At 37.2% G+C, this 20,745-nt stretch overlaps 3 protein-coding genes across 4 annotated transcripts in view; 2 read left to right on the top strand and 1 right to left on the bottom strand.

The window, feature by feature from the left end:
• Window positions 1–5,269, top strand: part of LOC144016422 (anoctamin-8-like) — a 22,111-nt gene extending 16,842 nt beyond the window's left edge. The window contains exons 17-18 of one of the 2 annotated variants that reach the window (XM_077517567.1): window positions 902–1,012; window positions 2,500–5,269. In XM_077517567.1, the coding sequence (XP_077373693.1) occupies window positions 902–1,012; window positions 2,500–3,126 (738 nt within the window). In that variant the 3' untranslated portion in view covers window positions 3,127–5,269. The remainder of the gene's footprint in view (window positions 1–901; window positions 1,013–2,499) is intronic. The other variant, XM_077517576.1, reaches the window with a different exon arrangement.
• mrpl34 (mitochondrial ribosomal protein L34) lies at window positions 4,718–7,876 on the bottom strand. The gene is made up of 2 exons (XM_077517601.1): window positions 7,708–7,876; window positions 4,718–6,005 (listed from the first exon to the last, which is right to left on the bottom strand). Exons 1-2 carry the CDS (start codon window positions 7,761–7,763, stop codon window positions 5,699–5,701), a joined length of 363 nt encoding a protein of 120 aa, XP_077373727.1. The 5' UTR covers window positions 7,764–7,876; the 3' UTR covers window positions 4,718–5,698.
• LOC144016433 (protein ABHD8-like) lies at window positions 7,300–20,745 on the top strand. Its single transcript, XM_077517587.1, has 5 exons — window positions 7,300–8,862; window positions 12,472–13,268; window positions 15,219–15,389; window positions 15,520–15,736; window positions 18,224–20,745. Exons 2-5 carry the CDS (start codon window positions 12,481–12,483, stop codon window positions 18,434–18,436), a joined length of 1,389 nt encoding a protein of 462 aa, XP_077373713.1. The 5' UTR covers window positions 7,300–8,862; window positions 12,472–12,480; the 3' UTR covers window positions 18,437–20,745.

Here is a 20,745-nt window from a genome sequence, read left to right as displayed (position 1 = left end):
AGCTTGGCGAACAAGGAAGTCTCGACTATTATTTCTTTAAAAAATAATAATAATAAAAAATTAAAAATTAAAAAAAGTAAAAAAAAAATATGTTTTTTTTAGTGACCACAATTATTTGTGTTTGAATGCACGTTACTGAATTTAGTTTTTATAAGCAGATGGTGCTTGAAGAGTTCTTATTTTTTAAATGGTCAGGGAAGCAGACTTCATTCTTAAGTAGTTCATGTCTCAAATGAGTTATTGTAGTCTGTCTGGCAAAACATGCATTTGGCTTCTGTCTCGAAACCCTCTATGAATCAACTTGTCAGCTGAAAACGCTTCCATTGATTATTCGTCTGTGTCAGACCAAGGAGCCTATTCCATCCAATCCAAAACAAGCCGGTCTGGGTAGCTGAAGTATGAGAAGAAAATTGCCACATTTTCTTTCAATATTCAACCAATCTTCTTTCATGGCGATGTAAATGCAAACCTCAAATTCTTGAGGCAGCTGAGATGAAACGTCATATTTACGTTGCGTCTATCCATTTGAAGTCATCCTCAGTAGGGTCGCGGGCTCCGCCCACTGGTGGTCAGCAAGGGATGAAAAAGAAGTCCCCAGATGTGGATAAGCGTCCGACAACATGGATGGATGGAAACTGTACTTTTGTCATCACATAGTAAAATTCCTATTCTGCATTTCCCTTTCCCTCAAAAGCAGTAAATTCAAGGAATGTATGTTTCATTTTACCAAATAACAAAATGCTCAATATTATGCATGGTTTGCTATTTGTTGCTGTGTGCTTATAACCCACACGCAAAACCTCACAGGAGTCATGTTTTACAGTGTATGCGGAATAAGACGCAAAATATGACCTTGATGTGTTGAGCGTGTGCCTCTGTGGTGTGTCTGGTGGTTTTACAGCACTTTGCCATCCTCCTAAAGTACATCATCCATGTTGCCATCCCCGATATCCCCGCTTGGGTAGCAGAAGAGATGGCCAAGCTAGAATACCGACGAAGGGAAGCTTTCAAGGTATAGTTGGGATATAACTTGAAAGACCTTCCGCCGTCGCAATGTGCAATGTGATGTCATAATTGTGTTATGTGTCCCTTGGTGTGTTTGTTTGGTGTACAGTATTTTGTCTCCACACGTTGAGTGGATGTATTAAATAATAGTACAGTTTGGTTTAATTCTATATGTGCAGTTTTTCTCAAGCTTTACTGAGCCAAGGTGCATACTAAGCTTATTATAGTCAACGAAAACTAATAAAATAAAAAATGAAATTAAAAAAATGAAAATAAAATAACAGATTGCATCTTATATTTATACAATTATAATTATATCTAATTATTTGATTTGATTTTGATTTGATTTATTCAACATATAAACAAGCAAACAGCAAAAAAAAAAACAGAAATTAAAAAGAAAAGAAATTAAATTAAATAATTAACTCTCAAAAAATAAAACTATAATTATAGCAAAAATGTTTTCGTCTTTTGTCAATATCGTACATGAGCTTGCATTTTAAATGTTTTTATTTTTGTATTGGTACTGTCTGTACATCCACAGCTATCGAAGAAGGAAGATCATACCGTTATTTGAAAATTGTAGTTTAATGTATTACATAATACATAAATACATAGGGACTTTTTTTTTAAATCATGTATCAAAAAATACTCCATATGTTAAAAAAACTAAAACTAATTGGAAAAAATCTAAAATTAAGCATTAAAAAAAAAAACTTGCTCTAAAAATTAATGAAAACTAACTTAATTTTAAAAAATTGGAGTCAAACAAAATAAAAATTCACTGAAATTTCTTTATAAAGCACTTTAAAACAAGCATTGCTGTATACAAAGTGCTGTACATGAAACAGAAATCGGTCATGCAGTAAAGAATAAGAAAACAAAACAAAAACAAAACAAACATTTTAAGTGAGTATACAAGTTTTTTGTAGACAAGTAAATAATAAAAACATTCATAACAAGAAGTAGGCAAGTGAATAAATGGCATTCTGATTAATATGAATTAAGCAGAAAAATCCAGCAGTTTTTATCCATATCAGGGGGCGGCCATTTTGTCACTTGCTGTCGACTGAAAATGACATCAAAGTTGCTCGGGTAACGACTAATCAGAGTTCACCAGATTTCTGGGTTTGTTTATGTGATATTCGCATACTGATGTCATTTACAGCAGCAAATGGCAAAATGGCTGCCCCCGGAGACACACAAAAACAGACATAGAACATATTGTAAAGAACATTTTTGACTCTACTTCCTCTTTTAAGGCAGATTAAATTCGCTTGGCAACACAAAGGCTGAAGTCTGATTGGACAAAAACTTAAAATAAAATCCAGCATTCACAAACACATTCCGGAAACACTGCAACCAAAAGAAACGCAACGAAATGGAAAGAATAAACTTTTGGGACTAAATTAATACAATTTCATGGAACAAATTGGAATGTAGGTTGGAAATATTGATATTGATATAAACCATATAATCGAACCTCCCATCCAGAGGCATGAACTGCAGGCGCAGCAACATTTCCAGCAGCAGCTCAGACGTCGGCGCGAGGAGGAGGAGCTCCAACGTCAGGCGGAGGCGCGTCAGGAGAGCGAGTGCCATAAGCCGGACGCCCATCACCAGCACCACCACGAGAAAGCGGCGGGCGGCAAGCCCAAGAGGCCCAGCTCTCTGCTCGGCAACAACAACGTGATGAAGCTGAAGCAGATCATCCCCCTCCAGGGTAAGTTCTCCTCCGGCAGCTCCCGCTCCCCGGCCCAGTCGCCCACCGGCGGGGAGGCCAAGCTGCCGGGATTCCTCAAGTTTTTAAAGTCGACGGAGGTGAAAAAAGAGCCGGCGACAGCTGCCGGCTCGCCCGGATCGACGGGCGGCTCTTCGGCCGCCCCTAGTGGCCAGGAGCGGAATCAGTCTCCCAACAGGACATTCAGTCCGGGCAAGCTGTTCAGTTTCAGCAAGTCGGAGGGAACGGTGGTGTGCGCCAACGGGACGCAGCCTCCCAGCCAGCCGGACTGTTGTCATGGCAACAGGGCTGACCTCAACTCAACTCATGAGGAGTTGCCGTCAAATGAGTCTGATAAAGGAGAGGCTGACTTAGAAAGCTCAGGCTCAAAGAATTCATAAACATTTTTAGCGTAAAAAAAAAAAAAAGCATGACCTGCGTTTTGTTAAATTGGAAGACAGACACATGCACAGTAGTAACACATGTCAAGTCTGGCATATGGAATATGAAGGACCAAAACTGACAAAATTAAAAATAAATAAATGACTAAAAATGAAAATAAAAACGGATATAAAAATATAATACAAAAATTAAATACAAAAAATAATATAAATGGAAATAAAAACAAATGTATGTATAATTAAATACATTAAAGTAAAAACGACAAAAATAAAAGTTTCAAAAAATAAATATAAAAAAAATATGAGAGCAAAGCGTTTTTATTTATTGGTTGATATTTAATTTTATTTATATTTATTTTTTATTTATTTCGACATTTTATTTACATGTATTTTCATTGTATTTTTTTTATCTCGTTTTTTTTTTTTTTTTTTTACTTTTATTTAGGGATTTTTTTTTTTTTTTTTTTTTTGAACTATATTTTTCATGTCCATTTTAATTTTCACTTTTAGTCATTTATTCAGTTTTAATTTTGGCAGTTTTGGTCCTCCATAATGGAAAGCCGTTTTAGCATTTACTCTGTAGGTCCATATGCAGTGAACACCATTTGCCGATTCACGGTTGTTCTTGTTTGTTTTTGTGGTTGGGTGGGTTGTTTTGGTGCCATCTTGTGGCATCTTTGGGGCAAGGAATTATTTTAAAGTGACGGGAGGCCTCATTTAGTCAGGTCATATTCTTGTCATGGGCGTCACGGTAGTCGAGTGGTTAGCACGTCCGCTTCCCAGTTCTAAGGTCTCCGGTTCGAGTCCCGGCTCGGACCTTCCTGGGTGGAGTTTGCATGTTCTCCCCGTGCCCGCGTGGGTCTTCTCCGGGTACTCCGGTCTCCTCCCAATTTCCAAAGGCATGCATGGCAGGTTAATTGGGCGCTCCGAATTGTCCCTAGGGTGTGCGTGTGAGTGTGGATGGTTGTTCGTCTCTGTGTGCCCTGCGATTGGTTGGCAACCAGTCCAGGGTGTCCCCCGCCTACTGCCCAGAGCCAGCTGAGATAGGCGCCAGCAGCCCCCGCGACCCTTGTGAGGAATAAGCGGCCAAGAAAATGGATGGATGGATGGATATTCTTGTCATTTAAAAAAAGCTTTGTCGCCATCTTGTGGCGTCGATAGGCAATTGCATAGCTTTTGGTGCATTTTGGCCTAATCATTTTCACAGAATTGTTTTGATATTCGAGCATAAAATGTCCAATTGAAGTCATCTCAATTGGATTTAAGGTGGAACTTTGACTTGAGAACTCAAAACCTTAACCCCATCAGACGCTTATTTTTTCTGCTGGCATTTTTTTTTCTTAACTGATTTTTACCTTCTTTTTTCCCACGTCTTTTTTTTTTTTTTTTTTTTCGGGGCAAGCCACATTAGTTTAGACACGCAAATATGTCATGTCCACATGCCAAGGGATTCATTTTGTTTTGTTTTTACATTCGAGAGTTTCTGCCATTACATTACATTTCTGTCATTACATCTGGTGCTGTAGTCGCAAAGCAGGCCCAGGCCATCACTGTAGGCAGATCTTTTCATCAGTTATGACACATTATAGCACACCTTCGTATGTTGTTTTTATTAGTGCTTTGACCTTAAGATGAATATCAATAATGCTCAAACAGCTTTCCATACTGGCAGAAGACATGTGAGATCAAGAGTTAAATGCACCTTACTTTGCACAAAACATCCAACTATGTACCAGTTCTAACAGCTTCCATGTAAATACATGTACAGTACAGTGAATGTGACTCTTTGAATGAACATTTTTTCTCTCTTGAGAGTTTAACTATTGCATGGCTCAGTCCCATTCCAGGTTTGGTTCTCCTTTTCCAGCCTGTATTGAATGCATACTGTGCACGAGTCACCTGTTCATGATGTTATTTAGCACTTTAAAAAAAAAAAAAAAGCCAACATATTCTCCTGCAATAGCTCACATTCTTCTAGTCACTGTGACCATGAAAAGTCTTATATTTTTCTCAAATTTGATTTTATTTTGTATGAGTTATTTTGCTACATGAAGTAGTGAATGTATTCCTGATGCAAAAGAATCCCACTTGAATCAAGTCAAAGCCGTATGCGGTTACACTTAATAAACATCACAGAGTTAAAAAAAAAAACGTCTGGGTTCATTAGTAATTTTGGATATACAGTATGCTGACGGTGACCATCCCAAGTGGTAAAATGACAGCAATATGCCGATTCTACAACACTCAGATATTTACGTGTATTTTTTTTAGGATAAGAAAATGGACTGATTCATTTTCAAACAAATACTTGATTTTGAATGTCATTTAATAAATCATTCATTCATACAGGGACAATACATAACTTGGTGAACGAAACCACCTTTAGTACTTCTCAAGGCAACTGCGACTCGTTTTCTTAAAGCCAGTTTCAATCCCCCCCACCCGTCACTAATGAGTGATAAATGCCCAACCCACTCAGAGTATCGCTTTTCCACACAATACACAGGTTCTTAAAGTCTTGCGAACACCAGAACCAGAAAGTCTCCAAAATCTTGCTTTCCAACTCCGACGTTCAGTGCGAGAGCGATTTGCGTCCCTTCAACATTCGCCGCAGGAGCACCTCAATTCCTCCTCGTGTGCTGAGCCTCTTGATCCAGCCGTGGGTCCTCTTGCGTTTCAGGTTTTTGGGCTGATACTCGGTTCCTCTTTTCTTTGTCCGCACTTGCTGGTATTGCCAAGGAAGCTGCCGCAAGACTCCCGCGCCCTCGGCTTGGGCAGTAAGCGGTCCGCTTTTGGACATTTGCTGATCCGCAGGCGCTCTGGGGACAAGCCAGTTGCTCAACAATCGGAGGTGAGACTTCCCATTTACTGCTGGGATGCTGGGGGAGGGAAAAGAAGAAAACACGATAAATACTCTTCATCGTCAACACAATTTTGTCACTTTTTTTTGTAGAATAATAAATCTAATTATACACTGCATAATGTCACATCCAAATGTGTTCAGTAAAACACATTTTACCAAATTATAATTCCATCCATTAATAGCAACGTTTTTTTTGTTTGTTTTTTTAAGTAGTTTACATGGGTTTCAATTGGCCAAAGCGGCCATGATTAAGATAAACTATTTATTGAATACAGTATACATTTTATGATCTGAACAACATATTACTAGTTCAGATCAAGAATGCGTGGTGGACAACAAATGGCCAGCATTGTAGAACTTCGCTACTGTAAATCATAATCAGTATTTTAGTAAATAACGAACGAAAACGCGACACGTCATCAGGCGCGTCATTAACCCGGAAGTAGCCATCGTGGCGACACTCCGAGTCCGCACCATAACCGAGAACTTTGTTGAGGACAATGGTGAACCTTTGTCCATCAGATGTTGATTTTGATTAGTGTATTCCATACTCACTTTGGAAATAAAATACCATTAATCATTAATAGATGACTATTTTTTGTTTAGTAACTAAAACATATATATATATATTTTTTTTTAAACACACAGATGAAATGCGAAATGCATTAAGCTTGATTAGGGTGTTTCTGTATTAATAATAGCTACTATCCGGTCTATACCGAGTGAGCTGTTTTCAGTAAAGACAATAACAGAAGTTTGTTACAATTCAACAATCAGAATGAAAGGATAATAGTAATACAATAGCGGTCTCTAGTGGTGAGAACATCCATTCATTATTTTGTTGCATATACTTGCCTGGACTGCAAATATGTAGCCTCAAGATATTTCTAAAAGATTAGCTATTTATAGTAATCATTGTTACTGTATGGTTATGGTAGACAACATACAGAATGTCACTCAGCAGCACACACATTTATTCAAGAAAGCCATGCATCTCAACCGCATACAACAGTGTATATAAGAGTATTATAAATTACGCTATGGCATAACAAGCATTTTTTCGACCTTTGGAAAAAATAAATATATACATAAATTAATTCAACATCAATTCAAACCACAAGTAAACCGTATGAAGTGCAAAACTTCACAGCAGTTCACTGAAATACTTAATTAATTATTTACTTATTATTATTATTAATAATAATAATTATACTTAATTATTTAGAGGTTTCTTTCCTTTTTCGATCTAGACTATGATACGTTGATGACTTGGTAATGTGTCTCCCACACCCATGCACACACCATTTGGTTGTAAGCTTCCAAAACCATTGTACGATTTAAGGTATTCTGCTGTGTACGGGCTCGGCGAGAAAATCAGGTAGTTAGTTCACAATGTCGGAGTATGTAATTGAAGGAAGACTCGCCGGGTTGTCGTGGATTCAAGAAGCGGTGGCCAACTCATACGGATCTGTACCGCTGGTAAGACGTATTTTTTCCAAATCGCGGGCTTTTTCCAGGTTACCAAGTCCGTCCCTATATGCCTTAGCATCTTTGGTGGGCTTTGCCGAGCTTTAGAAGTTAATTTGACGTCGATAAAGACTCGCCAAACAATTCTCAATGTAATTCTCCATTAGCTTGCGTTAGCTTGTTTACGTCAATATGGCCGCGCATCCGGGTTATCACAACTCTTACTGGAAATAAAATGAGTGCTTTATTACCTGTTTAAATGGGTTATTCCACGCAAACGGGAAAAAGATGTGAGGAAAGTATTCATTGTGATAAATTAGCAGAACGTCTGAGGCATGGGAGAGGGGTGAATGTCACGGCTCTTCTTCTACGTCCGGAATGTGCTTTGCGGAGGTGAACATCACGTTATTGGAACAATGACGCCACCTGCAGCTCCGGGGATGCCACTGCATATACAAGTAATCATACTTTACTTACTGCATTGAAGGAAATATTACTGCAAAGGTTATTTTTCTTGGTTATCATTAGCAACTTTACAAAGTTTCTTTTTTTCTCAGTACGATTAATTTGTTGTGCCAAGATATCAAAACGGGTGTTGTATATAACTGACAGTAAAACTTCATCCCTGAAGGATTTTAATTAGTAGCTATAGCCTCCTTTGACGATTCTTTTTTCTTTTTCTTTTCTTTTTTTTAATCTCTCTGCTTCTACATAAATTCAGAGACTGAAAATTTTACCTAAGGATATTTAAATGAAGTATTTACATCCCACCTGGAGTGGAGAACATACGACGGCCATGTTTCCAAACTGTTTGTGCGCCAGATACTATTCTAATAAATGTTTACAGGTGAGACACCAGGAAATAAATTGGAATCATGCAGGTGTTCATTATTTGTAAAATGAACAAACCACAAGCCTCATGGCGGATTTGCTTACTCCTCCGAGTCCTTTTTTCCGTAACCTGCAGTCAAGCGCAAGGAAGGCTGCATTGCTTTGCCAAGCCTTAGCAACAAGCACATGACGCGCCCCCATTGGCCACAACTGAGCGCTCGGCTCGCTGCTATTGGCTCTTTCTGCTGCCTGTCAGGAGTGAAGCCGGCCCTGCGCAGAAACAGGCAACCGGGCTGGGTGGTACTTCTGCTTTGGTGCGCAGTGGCCGATGCTGAGAGAGAGGAGAGGGGGAAAAAAAACATTGTATTTATTTATTTTTCGTGATGGGCATTTTATCACAATTCAAACTGGCCATTTTTATGCATGCACGCTCTAACGTCCTTTTCAGTCATTTTATAGTCTTGTCAGAATGATGATGGAGGCGGTTTGACTGTTTTGCGGCATCAAATGCATGGTTTTGCCGGCCCTCGGCGGTCATCTGGTTGACTTCTAAACACCATCGATCTGAGCTGCAGGTAAGAAAACATATGATATGATAGATTGTAACGTTCAGTATAACACAATCAATGCCTTCTATCACCTGCAACAATACAAAGTGCACCTGCTCTGTAGTGGCGCATAAACAATTATAGCTATGAATCAATCATTTAAAAAGTAATAGAGCCTGCACTCTGTAATGTGGAATTTGTCCTTTTAATCTTTATTAATGCAGTATTTATTATCATGCGAAGTGCAGTCATGAAATAAGCTTGATTGCCTGTGTTGGTTGCATGCGGCTTGGAGACGGTGTTGTTGTTGTTGTTGAGTCATCACAGTCGGACTCATCGTGCACATTTAACACGGTTGTTGCAAGAATTGGCACCAAAAAGAAGTGGGTTACGTTACGCATGACTGAAAGTGGGTGACAAACTGCGCCATGCTGCAACGTGTGTGCCCATCCAGGCTGCACTGATTAAAAATAATAATAATAATTAAAAAAAATCGAGCAACACACGGTGTACCAACTGGCAGACGAATCAACCTAAATATTTTGCAGTGCAGACAGGACAGATCATTCAGTCTGTTTGTTGTGAGGGTTGATGAGTGGGATTGATTGAGAGTAGGTCAGCAGGGTAGCTGCATTAAAATGACATTTTCGTGAACAATGTATATATATATATATATATATATATATATATATATATATATATATATATATATATATATATTAGGGGTGGGAACCTGTGGATACCTCACGATACGATACGATATCCGATACAAGGCTCACGATAACTATTATCTCACGATATGACGATACCGCAATTATCGACATGTTACTCAGGTCATAAATCCATGGTAATCTACGATTAAATTAATCATAAAAAAATTAATACATAATAATAATAATTATTATTATTATTATTATTATTATTGAAATAAAAATCATATAATATAATAATATAAATAAATATAAATATAATATAAATACATTATATATATATATATATATATATATATATATATATATATATATATATATATATATATATATATATATATATATATGTTAAAAATATAATAGTAAAAATAAATAATATATATAATAATTTCCCCGCCACTCTTATGAGGCGCTCCCCCTAGTGGCCCGCCAAGTAATTGCTCAATAAGTCATGAACAATGGAGGCGTTAGAGTGGCTGTATATTAACTACAAATATCGTGAAACTTGCGTAGACGTATCGATAATCTATCGGGATTTATCGTGATATCGATATATCGTTACACTCCTAATAAATAAATAAATAAATATATATATATATATATATATATATATTTTTTTTTTTTTTCTTTTTCATACCAAAATATGCATATGTGCAACTTCAACACTGTAGTATCTGTGACTTTGAATGTGTGTGGCTTTAAAATATGGAGGGTAGCTTGTTTTTTCTGATGGAGTGACGAGGTCATCAGTCACTCTCGGGGGTGACTCCACTAGGGGGCGCAAATTTCCCATACAAACCCCAATGATTCATAATTTTAATGTATTGTAAATTTGACGTTTGTTTTTATTACCACGAATGTACCGCATGGTCTCGTGTGTCATACACATCCTGCTCTAGTTAGAGGCATTTTCAAATACAGTATTGTGGTATATACTTACATTTTGTTTGATTTTGTCATGTTATTAGATAAATATGGATTAGGAGCCACTCCAGATATACATATCACAGTTGCATGCTGTTATATTGCCTTTTGATGTTTATGTCAAACAGGTGAAGGTTTCAGTGGCGAATGTGCGGCCTGCCAATTGACGCTTTCTCACATCTGACACGAAACACCCACATCAAGTAGCTGTGCCTAATTAGTTCGTCAGAATCGTCACAAACATAATGAGTAAATGAAACGAAACCTAATCACTTTCTGTTTATGAATAATTTAATTGGGGTTCTATTAGAATTTTCCTTCACTCATTTGGTTACCAGGTAACAAAAGATGTGACTCTTCTCACTGTTTCCTAGAGACGGTGAGAGTGAGTTTATGTAATGCATGAAAGCAACGTCTTTCCTTACATGACTGTGGCGCAGACATTGAGCATAAAATGTCCATGGAATTGACAAAAATATGTCCAGTTGAATGAAAAAAAAAAATGGCAGAACAAAGAAAACTTCAAAAAGTAACCATAAAATACCCCCCCACAAAAAAAAAAAAAAAAAAAAAAAAAAAAAAAGAAGAAGAAGAAGAAGAAAGGCAGAAATTTACCATAGAATGTTTTTGGAATTGCTATATTAATAAAAAAATAAAAATAAAAAAAAGTAAAATAAATGAGAACATTTATTAAAAAAAAAAAAAAAACATTCAAATGGGAACTATATAATGTTCAAAACCAACAGAACAATCCAAAAAAATGACCTTAAAATGTCCACAAAATTAGCGAAAAATGTCAGAAAATTTCAAGCAAAAAAGGCATTAAAAATGTAAAAAAAAAAAAAGAAGCTCTAAAATGTCCAAAAAAGGAAGAAGAGAGGCAGAAAATGACCATAATATGTCCATAAAACTGCCAAATATGTCATCAATTTGACAGAAAGTCAGAAAAGTCTGTAAAATATATGAAAAATGAAGTAGGAGAAAGTACAAAAAATAAATAAAACAAAACTTCACCTCAGAGTGGCCTTTTATTGTGGGCAGTCAGAGGCACACGTTTGTACTAATCATGGTGTCTAATCAGCATCTTGATATGGCACACCTGTGAGGTGGGATGGATTATCGATTCGAGAGGTGGCCGAATCGATTTTTAAACATCCATTTTTGATGGAAAAATATTCAACAAAATGTCTTACTTAAGGTTAAGGTTCACACCTTAATCATGTGAGAACGTTATATTAACTCCATACCAGTGTCCCAAAGACGTATTTATACGTTTGTATTTGTTGTTTTTTTTATGCTAGAGCATACAGAAGGCTTTGATGCAGCCTCTAAACTGAAGAGAACAGTTGAAGCAATGGTAGTTATTACAAAAACGGCCAGCAGGTGGCAGCAGAGTATAAGCGATCAGCCAGGACAATGTTGCAACAAGCTCTTTTTGCCAGTGTTTTCACCAGGACTATTCATAGCACTTAGCTATATTCGAATGCTAATTGCTGCTAAATTGAAACAGATAGAAATATATTTTTTATTTGTGATGAAAGACAAGACTCTAATCTTTCTTTTGGGTGGTTTCATGTTTTTAGAGCAATGGAATACAAAATTCTGTGGACCTTGCAAAATCAGTCAAAATACAGTAAATGATCTGGGAACGAAGGGGGTTGCTTCAGTGAAAATGGCTGGCAGTCAATGAGTTAATGGAACATTAAGCTTTATTATTTTTATTTCAATGCTGTTCAAACAGACTGCAGCCTGTTTGTTAGTTATAAGATTGAAGATTCAGATAAATAATACATTTTCATAGGAATCTTAGTGTACATGTAAAAAAAAAAAAAATTGCAACAATTGACTTCTAAATTTGTATCGGGATTAATCGGTATTGAATCGAATCGTGACCCATGAATCGTGATACGAATCGAATCGTCAGGTACTAGGCAATTCATACCTTCTAGTTTCAATTCTATATTTTTCCACAAGAATTATGCGCGGTTTGTTGTTTACGCAGGAAGTCACCATGCTGACCACTATCACAGAAGTCATTCTTTGCTGCCTAACTGGGAAGGCCGCCCGTCTAGTTTTACCACTCGAGTCGACGGAGCCCTCCGACGGCTTCGAGTTCGTGGAGGTGAAACCCGGTCGAGTCCTGCGAGTTCGTCACATCGTCCCCGAGCGCCGCCCTGTCGACGAGTACGTCGCGGCCCACGAGCGTGAAGATCACGGCGAGCCTAAAAACGACACCGGCAGCGGCGTCCACTGCAAGAGGAAGATCACGGTGTATCGCAACGGCCAGCTGGTGATTGAGAATCTCGGCGACGTTTTGCACTCCGAGATCCTTCAGTGTCAGGATGGCGACTTGGAGCCGTGCAGCACCGTCGAGGTGGAGCTGGCCGACTACAAAGAACTGGCGTCTTCTCCGGACCCCAACCCCGCTCCGCCTGCCGTTCCGCCGCCTGCCGGCGATCAAAAGCCCGCCCCGCCTCCTCGCCGCCGACGCCGGAAGCCCAAGCGCACCGTGCTGATCGACTCCACGAGGGTGATCTCCAGCTGCAAGGGGACGCACTCGGATGTGGCGCTGTTCTTTGTGCACGGTGTCGGAGGCTCGTTGGACATATGGGGCAGCCAACTGGACTTTTTCTCCCGGCTGGGCTATGAGGTCATCGCGCCGGATTTGGCGGGACACGGAGCCAGCACGGCCCCGCAGATTGCGGCGGCGTACACTTTTTACGCCCTGGCGGAGGACCTGCGCGCCATCTTCAAGAGATACGCTCGGAAACGCAACATTCTCATTGGCCACTCTTATGGGTGAGTGTTTTGGAAACAACTCATAACATTCTAATGCTGCATAGTAGGCTCGAGTGTACTTGTACAGTGTACTCAAATACTACCTAAAAGTTGACTAAATAGGCTTCAATTTACTGAAATACTTTCTAAAAGGTACCTCAATACTATTTGATTTATTTAATACTCTTCAAAAGTTACCTAAATAGTACACCCGTAAAATCTACGATATACCTGCTAAGTTACCCAATACAAAATAACCGTTTTATACCCAATTACTCTTAAATGTATAAAATACTCCCTACGTTATTTAAATAGTAAATGCTGATAAAATCTACTAAATACTCCCTAGAAGTTACCTTAATACTCTAAACTAATTAAATGCCCAAAACGTGTAAAAACGTTTTTCAATATTTTGTCCTACCCTCCCAAAAACGTGTTTAGACGTTGTTTTTGTTTTATGCAAGCGCATATAGAAGGCTTTGATGCAGCTTGGTGTCAGCAGAGTATAAGAGATCAGCCATGGCCATGTTGCAACAAGCTCTTTTTGTCAGTGTTTTCACCAGGAATGTGAATATTCACGAAAGTAGCCTATATTCTAATGCAGTGCTGCAAAACGAAAACACATACAAATATACTTTTTTCTGATGAAAGAAGAGACTTTAATCTTTCTTTTGGTAGGCTCCATGTTTAGATAGAAATGGAACACAATATTCTATGGGCCTCGCAAAAGTCAAAATCCAGTAAAAAAAAAAAAAAAATGGTTGGGAGTGAATGAGTTAAATATAAAGAAATACTTACCGAAATACTTAAATTTACCAAACACTCTCTAAGATTTACCTAAATTATAAATACTCTTAAAACCTCCTGAATACACCCTAAAAGTTACATAAATACTCTTAAATCTACTGAAATACTCACTTAACGTTACCTAAATACTCTTAAATCTATAAAATACTCCCTAAAAGTTACTTGAATACTCAAATCTACTGAAATACTCGCTTAAAGTTGCCTAAAAACTCTTAAATCTACAAAACACTCCCTAAATGTTACATAAATATACTCTTAGATGTATTTAGTACTCTCAAAAGTTACCTAAATAATACTCGGAAAATCTACGAAATACCCTTTGCCAAGTTACCTAAAAAATACATATTTACATCACTAAAAGTTGGTTAAATACTCTTAAAACTACTTACTCGGTTGAAGTTACAGAAATACTTTTGAATTTACAAAACACTTCCTAAAAGTTACCTTAATACTCTTAAAATCTACTCCCTAAAGGTTACTTACTCTTAGAATCTCGTGAAATACCCCCTAAAATGTTGCCTAAATCGTCTTAAGTCTACTGAAATACCTGCTAAAAGTTACCCAATACAAAATGACTGTTTACCCAATTACTCTTAAATTTACAAAATACACCCTAAGTTATCTTAATACTAATAAAATCTACAAAAAAAAAAAAAGTCTACCTAAATACTATTAAAACATACTAAATACTCCCTAAAAGTTAACTTAAGAGTATTAGGGTAATGTTATATTTAAGAGTATTAAAATCTATGAAATTCACGCTAAAAGTTTCCTAGTAAATACTTTTAAAATCTACTGAAATACTCCCGTAAAGTTACCGAACTGCTCTTAAAACCTACTAAATACTCTCTAAAAGTTGCCTAAACAATCTTAAGTCGACTGAAATACTCAGTTACCTAAATAATCTTAAAAGCTAATAAATACTCACTAAAAGTTACATACTTTTACTCTAAAATATTGTGAAATAGTTGCTTAAATTTTACCTAAGTACGGACATATACAAAATACTCGCTCAGAGTTACCTAAATACTCTTGAAATCTACTGAACAACTCTAAAATACTCTGAAATACTCGTAAAATACTCTTCAAACCAACTAAATAAGTATGTCACCGAGCGACCACGTTCCTTCTGGTCATTACCAACCCTGATGCTGCATCCTACAGAGTGTCGTTCTGCACGTTCCTGGCCCACGAATATCCTGACCTGGTCCACAAGGTGGTGATGATCAATGGAGGCGGTCCCACAGCCTTGGAGCCCAGCCTCTGTTCCATCTTCCAGCTGCCATCTTGTGTCCTCCACTGTCTGTCCCCGTGCTTGGCCTGGAGTTTCCTCAAGTAAGTTCATTGGCGCAAACAACAAGATTACAAAGATGACTTCGAAGAACACGTCACAGCAACGCGAGTACATACGTCACATCGTCAAATTTCATTTTGATTCTCTCTCTTTTTTTGTTTTTAATTCAAGAGCTGGGTTTGCCCACCAGGGTGCCAAAGAAAAGCAGCTGTTGAAGCAGGGCAACGCCTTCAACGTGTCTCCGTTCGTGCTGCGCGCCATGATGAGCGGCCAGTACTGGCCCGAGGGCGACGAGGTTTACCATGCTGAGCTCACAGTGCCCATCCTTCTGGTTCACGGCATGTGTGACAAGTTTGTGCCCATGGATGAGGACCAACGCATGGCAGAGGTAACAGTACTCGCAAAAAAAAAAAAAAAAAAAAAAGTGGGATATTGGCTCAAATTTCAGGATGAAGCCATTCATAATTTGAGCTTGTCGAAACTTTGGAACGCACGACTTGCGGTTCTCCGACAAAGAGCTGCTGAGCATTTCTAAGAACGGTCCACTTCTATATGCCTTTCTGTATTAACTCATTTACTCCCAATAACGTATAAATACGTTTTTTAAAATGCTCTAACTGTCCCAAAGACGTATTTATACGTTTTGGGTTTTTTTTTATGCTAGAGCATACAGAAGGCTTTGATGCTGCCTCTCAACTGCAAAGAACGGTTGCAGAAATGGTAGTTATTACACAAACGGCCAGCAGGTGGCAGCAGAGCAACGGAGATCAACCAGGGCCATGTAGAAAAAAAGCTCAATTACTTACAATTTTAAATACATTTGCGAAAACTGATGAAACTTAGCTCTCTTCTAATGCTAATTGCTGCAAAACGGAAACAGATAAAAACTTTTTTTTTTCTGATGAAAGAAGAGACTTTAATCTTTCTTTTGATAGGTTCCATGCTTTTATAGCAATAGAACACAATATTCTGTGGGCCTTGCAAAATCAGTCAAAATCCAGGAAAACAGCCGGGAGCGAACGGGATTGCTTCTGTGAAAATGGCTGGGAGTGAATGAGTTTTTAATAAGACTGTTGAAACACAAATTCTAATTGAAGCAGGATATTATTATTCATTTGTTGATTCATTCGTGAATCGTGCAGTTCAACTCCTTGTTAAGGAACAGCAAGGACCAACAGAGCCACGTCCTGGTTCAATTAGAGGGAAATGGCTACTAATGGTGTCATCTGCAAGTTGCAACAAAATTAAGTAGAGACTGGAAGAGTCACAGATATATTGAAGCCAATTCCCAACAGTAATGAATGAATGAATTAATGAATTAATTAATTATTTTTTCTTTTCATTTCTTTTCTATCATAAAAAAATATATCCAAAAAACAGAAATAAGAATATTCTGAAAAACAGAAGAAATATTCTGGAAAAACAGGTGAAAGAAAATTATTCCGAAAAACAGGGATACAAATTTTCCCTAACAACCAGAAAAAAATATTCAGAAAATAGAAAAGAATGATTCAGAAAAACAGAAAAGAATTATTCCAAGAAACGAAAAAAAAATATTCCAAAAAACAGAAAAGAATTATTCCAAAAAAACAGAAAAATTTTCTGATGAACAAAAAAAAATAATAATAATCTAAAACACAGAAAAAATATTCAGAAAAACCGAAAAAAAAATTGGGGGGAAAAACATGTGAAAGAAAATTATTCCAAAAAAAACAAAAAAAAACGGAAACAAGTATTCTGGAAAAACAGGTGAAAGAAAATTTGTTCAGAAAAACAGGGATATACATTTTCCTAACAACCAGAAAAAAAAAATAAGAAAAGAAATAGAAAAGTATTATTCCAGAAAACATAAAAGAATTATTCCAAAAAACAAAACAAAACAAAAATATTCTAAACAACAAAAAAATCCCCCAAATAGAAAAAAAAAACCCTGAAAAACAGAAAAGAATTATTCCAAGAAACGAAAAAAAGAAATATTCCAAAAAACAGAAAAGAATTATTCCAAAAAAACAGAAACATTTTATGATGAACAAAAAAATTATAATAATAATCCAAAACACAGAAAAAAAAATTCAGAAAAACAGAAGAAAAAAAAATTCTGGAAAAACATGTAAAAGAAAATTATTCCCCCCCCCCCAAAAAAAAACCGGAAACAAGTATTCTGGAAAAACAGGTGAAAGAAAATTTATTCAGAAAAACAGGGATATACATTTTCCTAACAACCAGAAAAAAAAAATAAGAAAGAAATAGAAAAGTATTATTCCAGAAAACATAAAAGAATTATTCCAAAAAACAAAACAAAACAAAAATATTCTAAACAACAAAAAAATCCCCAAAATAGAAAAAAAAACCTGAAAAACAGAAAAGAATTATTCTGAAAACAACATATTCCAAAACACAGAAAATAAATATTAAAAAAAAAGAAAAAAAATCCATAAAACTAAAATTAAACAACAAAAATTGAAAAGCAGAAATAAAATGTTATTAAATTAAAAAAAGTCCAAAAATAAATTAATCAGAATTTTTTTTATTTTTTTTTCAAAGTGAATGCACTTAGTAAAAAAAAAAAAAAATCCCACTAGCTAAAATGAACTTTTACAGTAAAATGAATAAATACATACATAAACAACTAATAAATATTGGCAGGAATGGGCTTACATACAGACAGGGTTAGAAGTGGGTGTCCATTTCAGGGATCAAATGCCTGTTGTGTCATTTCCATTGCGGACACTGTGCAAAAAATACTTGTTGAACTTTCAAACAGGTTTAGCGAAGCTGAAATTAAATTCACCTGTAAAGGTTTCATTCCAAAATGTCACCCAACAGCCCAAAACGCTCTTGTGCTCACTAGCTTATTATTTGCATTCATTTTTAGATCCTCCTATTTGCCTTCCTAAAAGTCATCGAGGAAGGAAGTCACATGGTGATGATGGAGTGTCCCGACACCGTCAACACCCTCCTTCACGAGTTCTTCCTATGGGAGCCCGACGTGTCCAAAAAAGACTGCAGCAAGGCGGACGCCGAGAAGTGCGTCGCACTGAGTGACACTCTCCACACGCTGAGAATCAACAAGTTCACGGACAAATAACCAACAAGGATTTGAGGTTCTTGTCAAGGAATGAAGCAGATGGCCTTTTTTTTGTGGCTGCTGTCAAAATGTTCTTCATTTCAGGCTGCTTTCCCGGCTGAGAGCTGTTACAAACAAGGCCGCGTCTCCAGGATGAGGGCGGCCGCCGGTGCTCTAAAGATAAAGCTGGCATACTGTGGCACACTGCCAACCAGAGAATAATGAATGGATGGACATAAAGATGAGAGGGACTTTATTAGTATTTTTTTGTGAACACAATTGGAGGTCAGAAGCACTGTTACAAGTCATGATGAGTGTGCAACATGCAAAAGTCATGAAATGTGTGCATTTCCTTGCCTGCGTCTTTTATATCGTGTCAAATGCTGCAAATGCAAAAGATTATACACTCAAAATTGGCTCAAGCGTACATGTTTGGATGTCCAGTGGAAATCTTGGACGTACAGTGATACTAATTATGCAACGTTTACTTATAATACGGCAATACCCAGGCATATATTCAAACTCGTATACTTCACATTGTATGCTATTTTCCCCACATATTGTCCACATATCTTCGTTGTTGGGCGGAATCTTATGTCTAAATTTTTTTTTTTTTTTTTTTCACAAATCAAAACTATTGGTAAGTCCCAAAGTGGGTTTGTTATTATTAAGTTAACAATTCTAGAGTGTTAAAAAAAAAACAGTGCTTTCTTTACCAATACAAGAGGTTAAATAATTCCAGAAAAGCTGCATGAATATTTATTACGGATCTACAAAACATGCTGTATATAACAAAATATATAAAAAATTAAAATTCTTCAGTATTATATAATGTCAAAGAAAAGTATTGAGGCGCTGCATTTGTGCAGAGCACGGCTTGGATTATTGTCTTAACCCATGATTTTGTTTCCATCAAATTGTATCTATAAATATACGGTGAATCCTTATGATTTTTTGTTTTTTTTTTTGTTTTTTTAAAGACTTTCCGCAAGTAGCAATTTGGCAGGTAGTAAACAATTCCTCAAAATAGAGGCTTCAAGAGTATTATTGCCACTCCCAGTTGGAGTTTACTCTCAAACTAAACATAACAAAAGAGAGTTACAGTTTGTGTACATAACCACGTAAATCCGCTAGCTTAATGCTAACATGTAATGGGAAATGCCATAAGAGCATCTGCTGTATGTGGCACCTATTTATTAAACCCAAATAGTGCATGAACACATGTAAACAGGCGATATAACAATACTCACGGGCACTTTACTTTCTTTCTTCGTTTTTCTTTTTTTTTTTTACCTCCAACGAACTACGATGGCTGGCATTAACAAAGTGACGAGCAGCTGTTACTCATTTGTGTCTGCATGACTGTATTATACTGCCCCTGGTGGCCAAATCGCGCTCACCCGAAGGAGCTGTGGTGATTTAATTAAAATGCACAAACTATGTAGTTCTTTACATTCTGTTAAATTATGTGAATATTGTATGATTTCCTTCTTAAAAAAAAACAAACAAACACATTTTGTGGAAGGATGATTCAAGATACGACATATAACGACAAAACAAAATCAGCTCATCTCTCAAGGCGTCACTGTGCTTTTCAATTCATTCGGAACAAGCTGCCCGTAGTCTCATGATTTTGTAACGGTAACAAACTGCTTCGAGTTAACGTTGTATCTTTTGGCGGACCAATGCGAACGCTGCGGTCCGCCCGCTTGGCGGCGAGAAGAACGAATGATCTCAGTCTTTTTGCTCACTCAAAGACATTCATTCATGGGTGTTGACTTGTCTCATAGTGGGACAGTAAAGTACCAGTCCAAGCACAGTCTTTCATGATCTCTGCTGACGGCGGGTTATCGCGGAAGGTGTCATGGTGGTTTCGAAACTGGTTGTACAGTGCTTTAAAATCAAATATTAAGCCAACCAAAACAAATCAAAGGGACATGCACAATGCTGGTCTGTTATACAGTACAGTACAAGAATAGTTTTATGCAACTAGAGCAGAGTGGAATTGAATCGCTATGGACTTTCCCCCCCCCCCCCCAAAACCAACAATGCTACTAATGTAACGTTCTGTGCTACATGTCTATTTTAATGTTAAAGGTCAGTCAAAATTGTATGGACTACAGGGTGCACATGTACTTCCTCCTCTGCTACAAGTGTGCATATTTATTGTCAGTGATTTCCGTGTGCTATATCTTCTTGTGATTAACAAAACGTGTTAATGTTTTGACGCCATTTATTCATGGGAATCATAAGATATATGCACTGCTTGGTTGTGGATGCATAGAACAACATATAGCCGATCCACCATGTCGGAGTCACTGTATGAATGT

This window comes from Festucalex cinctus, chromosome 1 (genome assembly GCF_051991245.1).
Source record: "Festucalex cinctus isolate MCC-2025b chromosome 1, RoL_Fcin_1.0, whole genome shotgun sequence".
Classification (NCBI taxonomy): domain Eukaryota; kingdom Metazoa; phylum Chordata; class Actinopteri; order Syngnathiformes; family Syngnathidae; genus Festucalex; species Festucalex cinctus.
The sequence above is the reverse complement of the archived record's forward strand: the minus strand, read 5'-3'. Positions and strand labels throughout refer to the sequence as shown.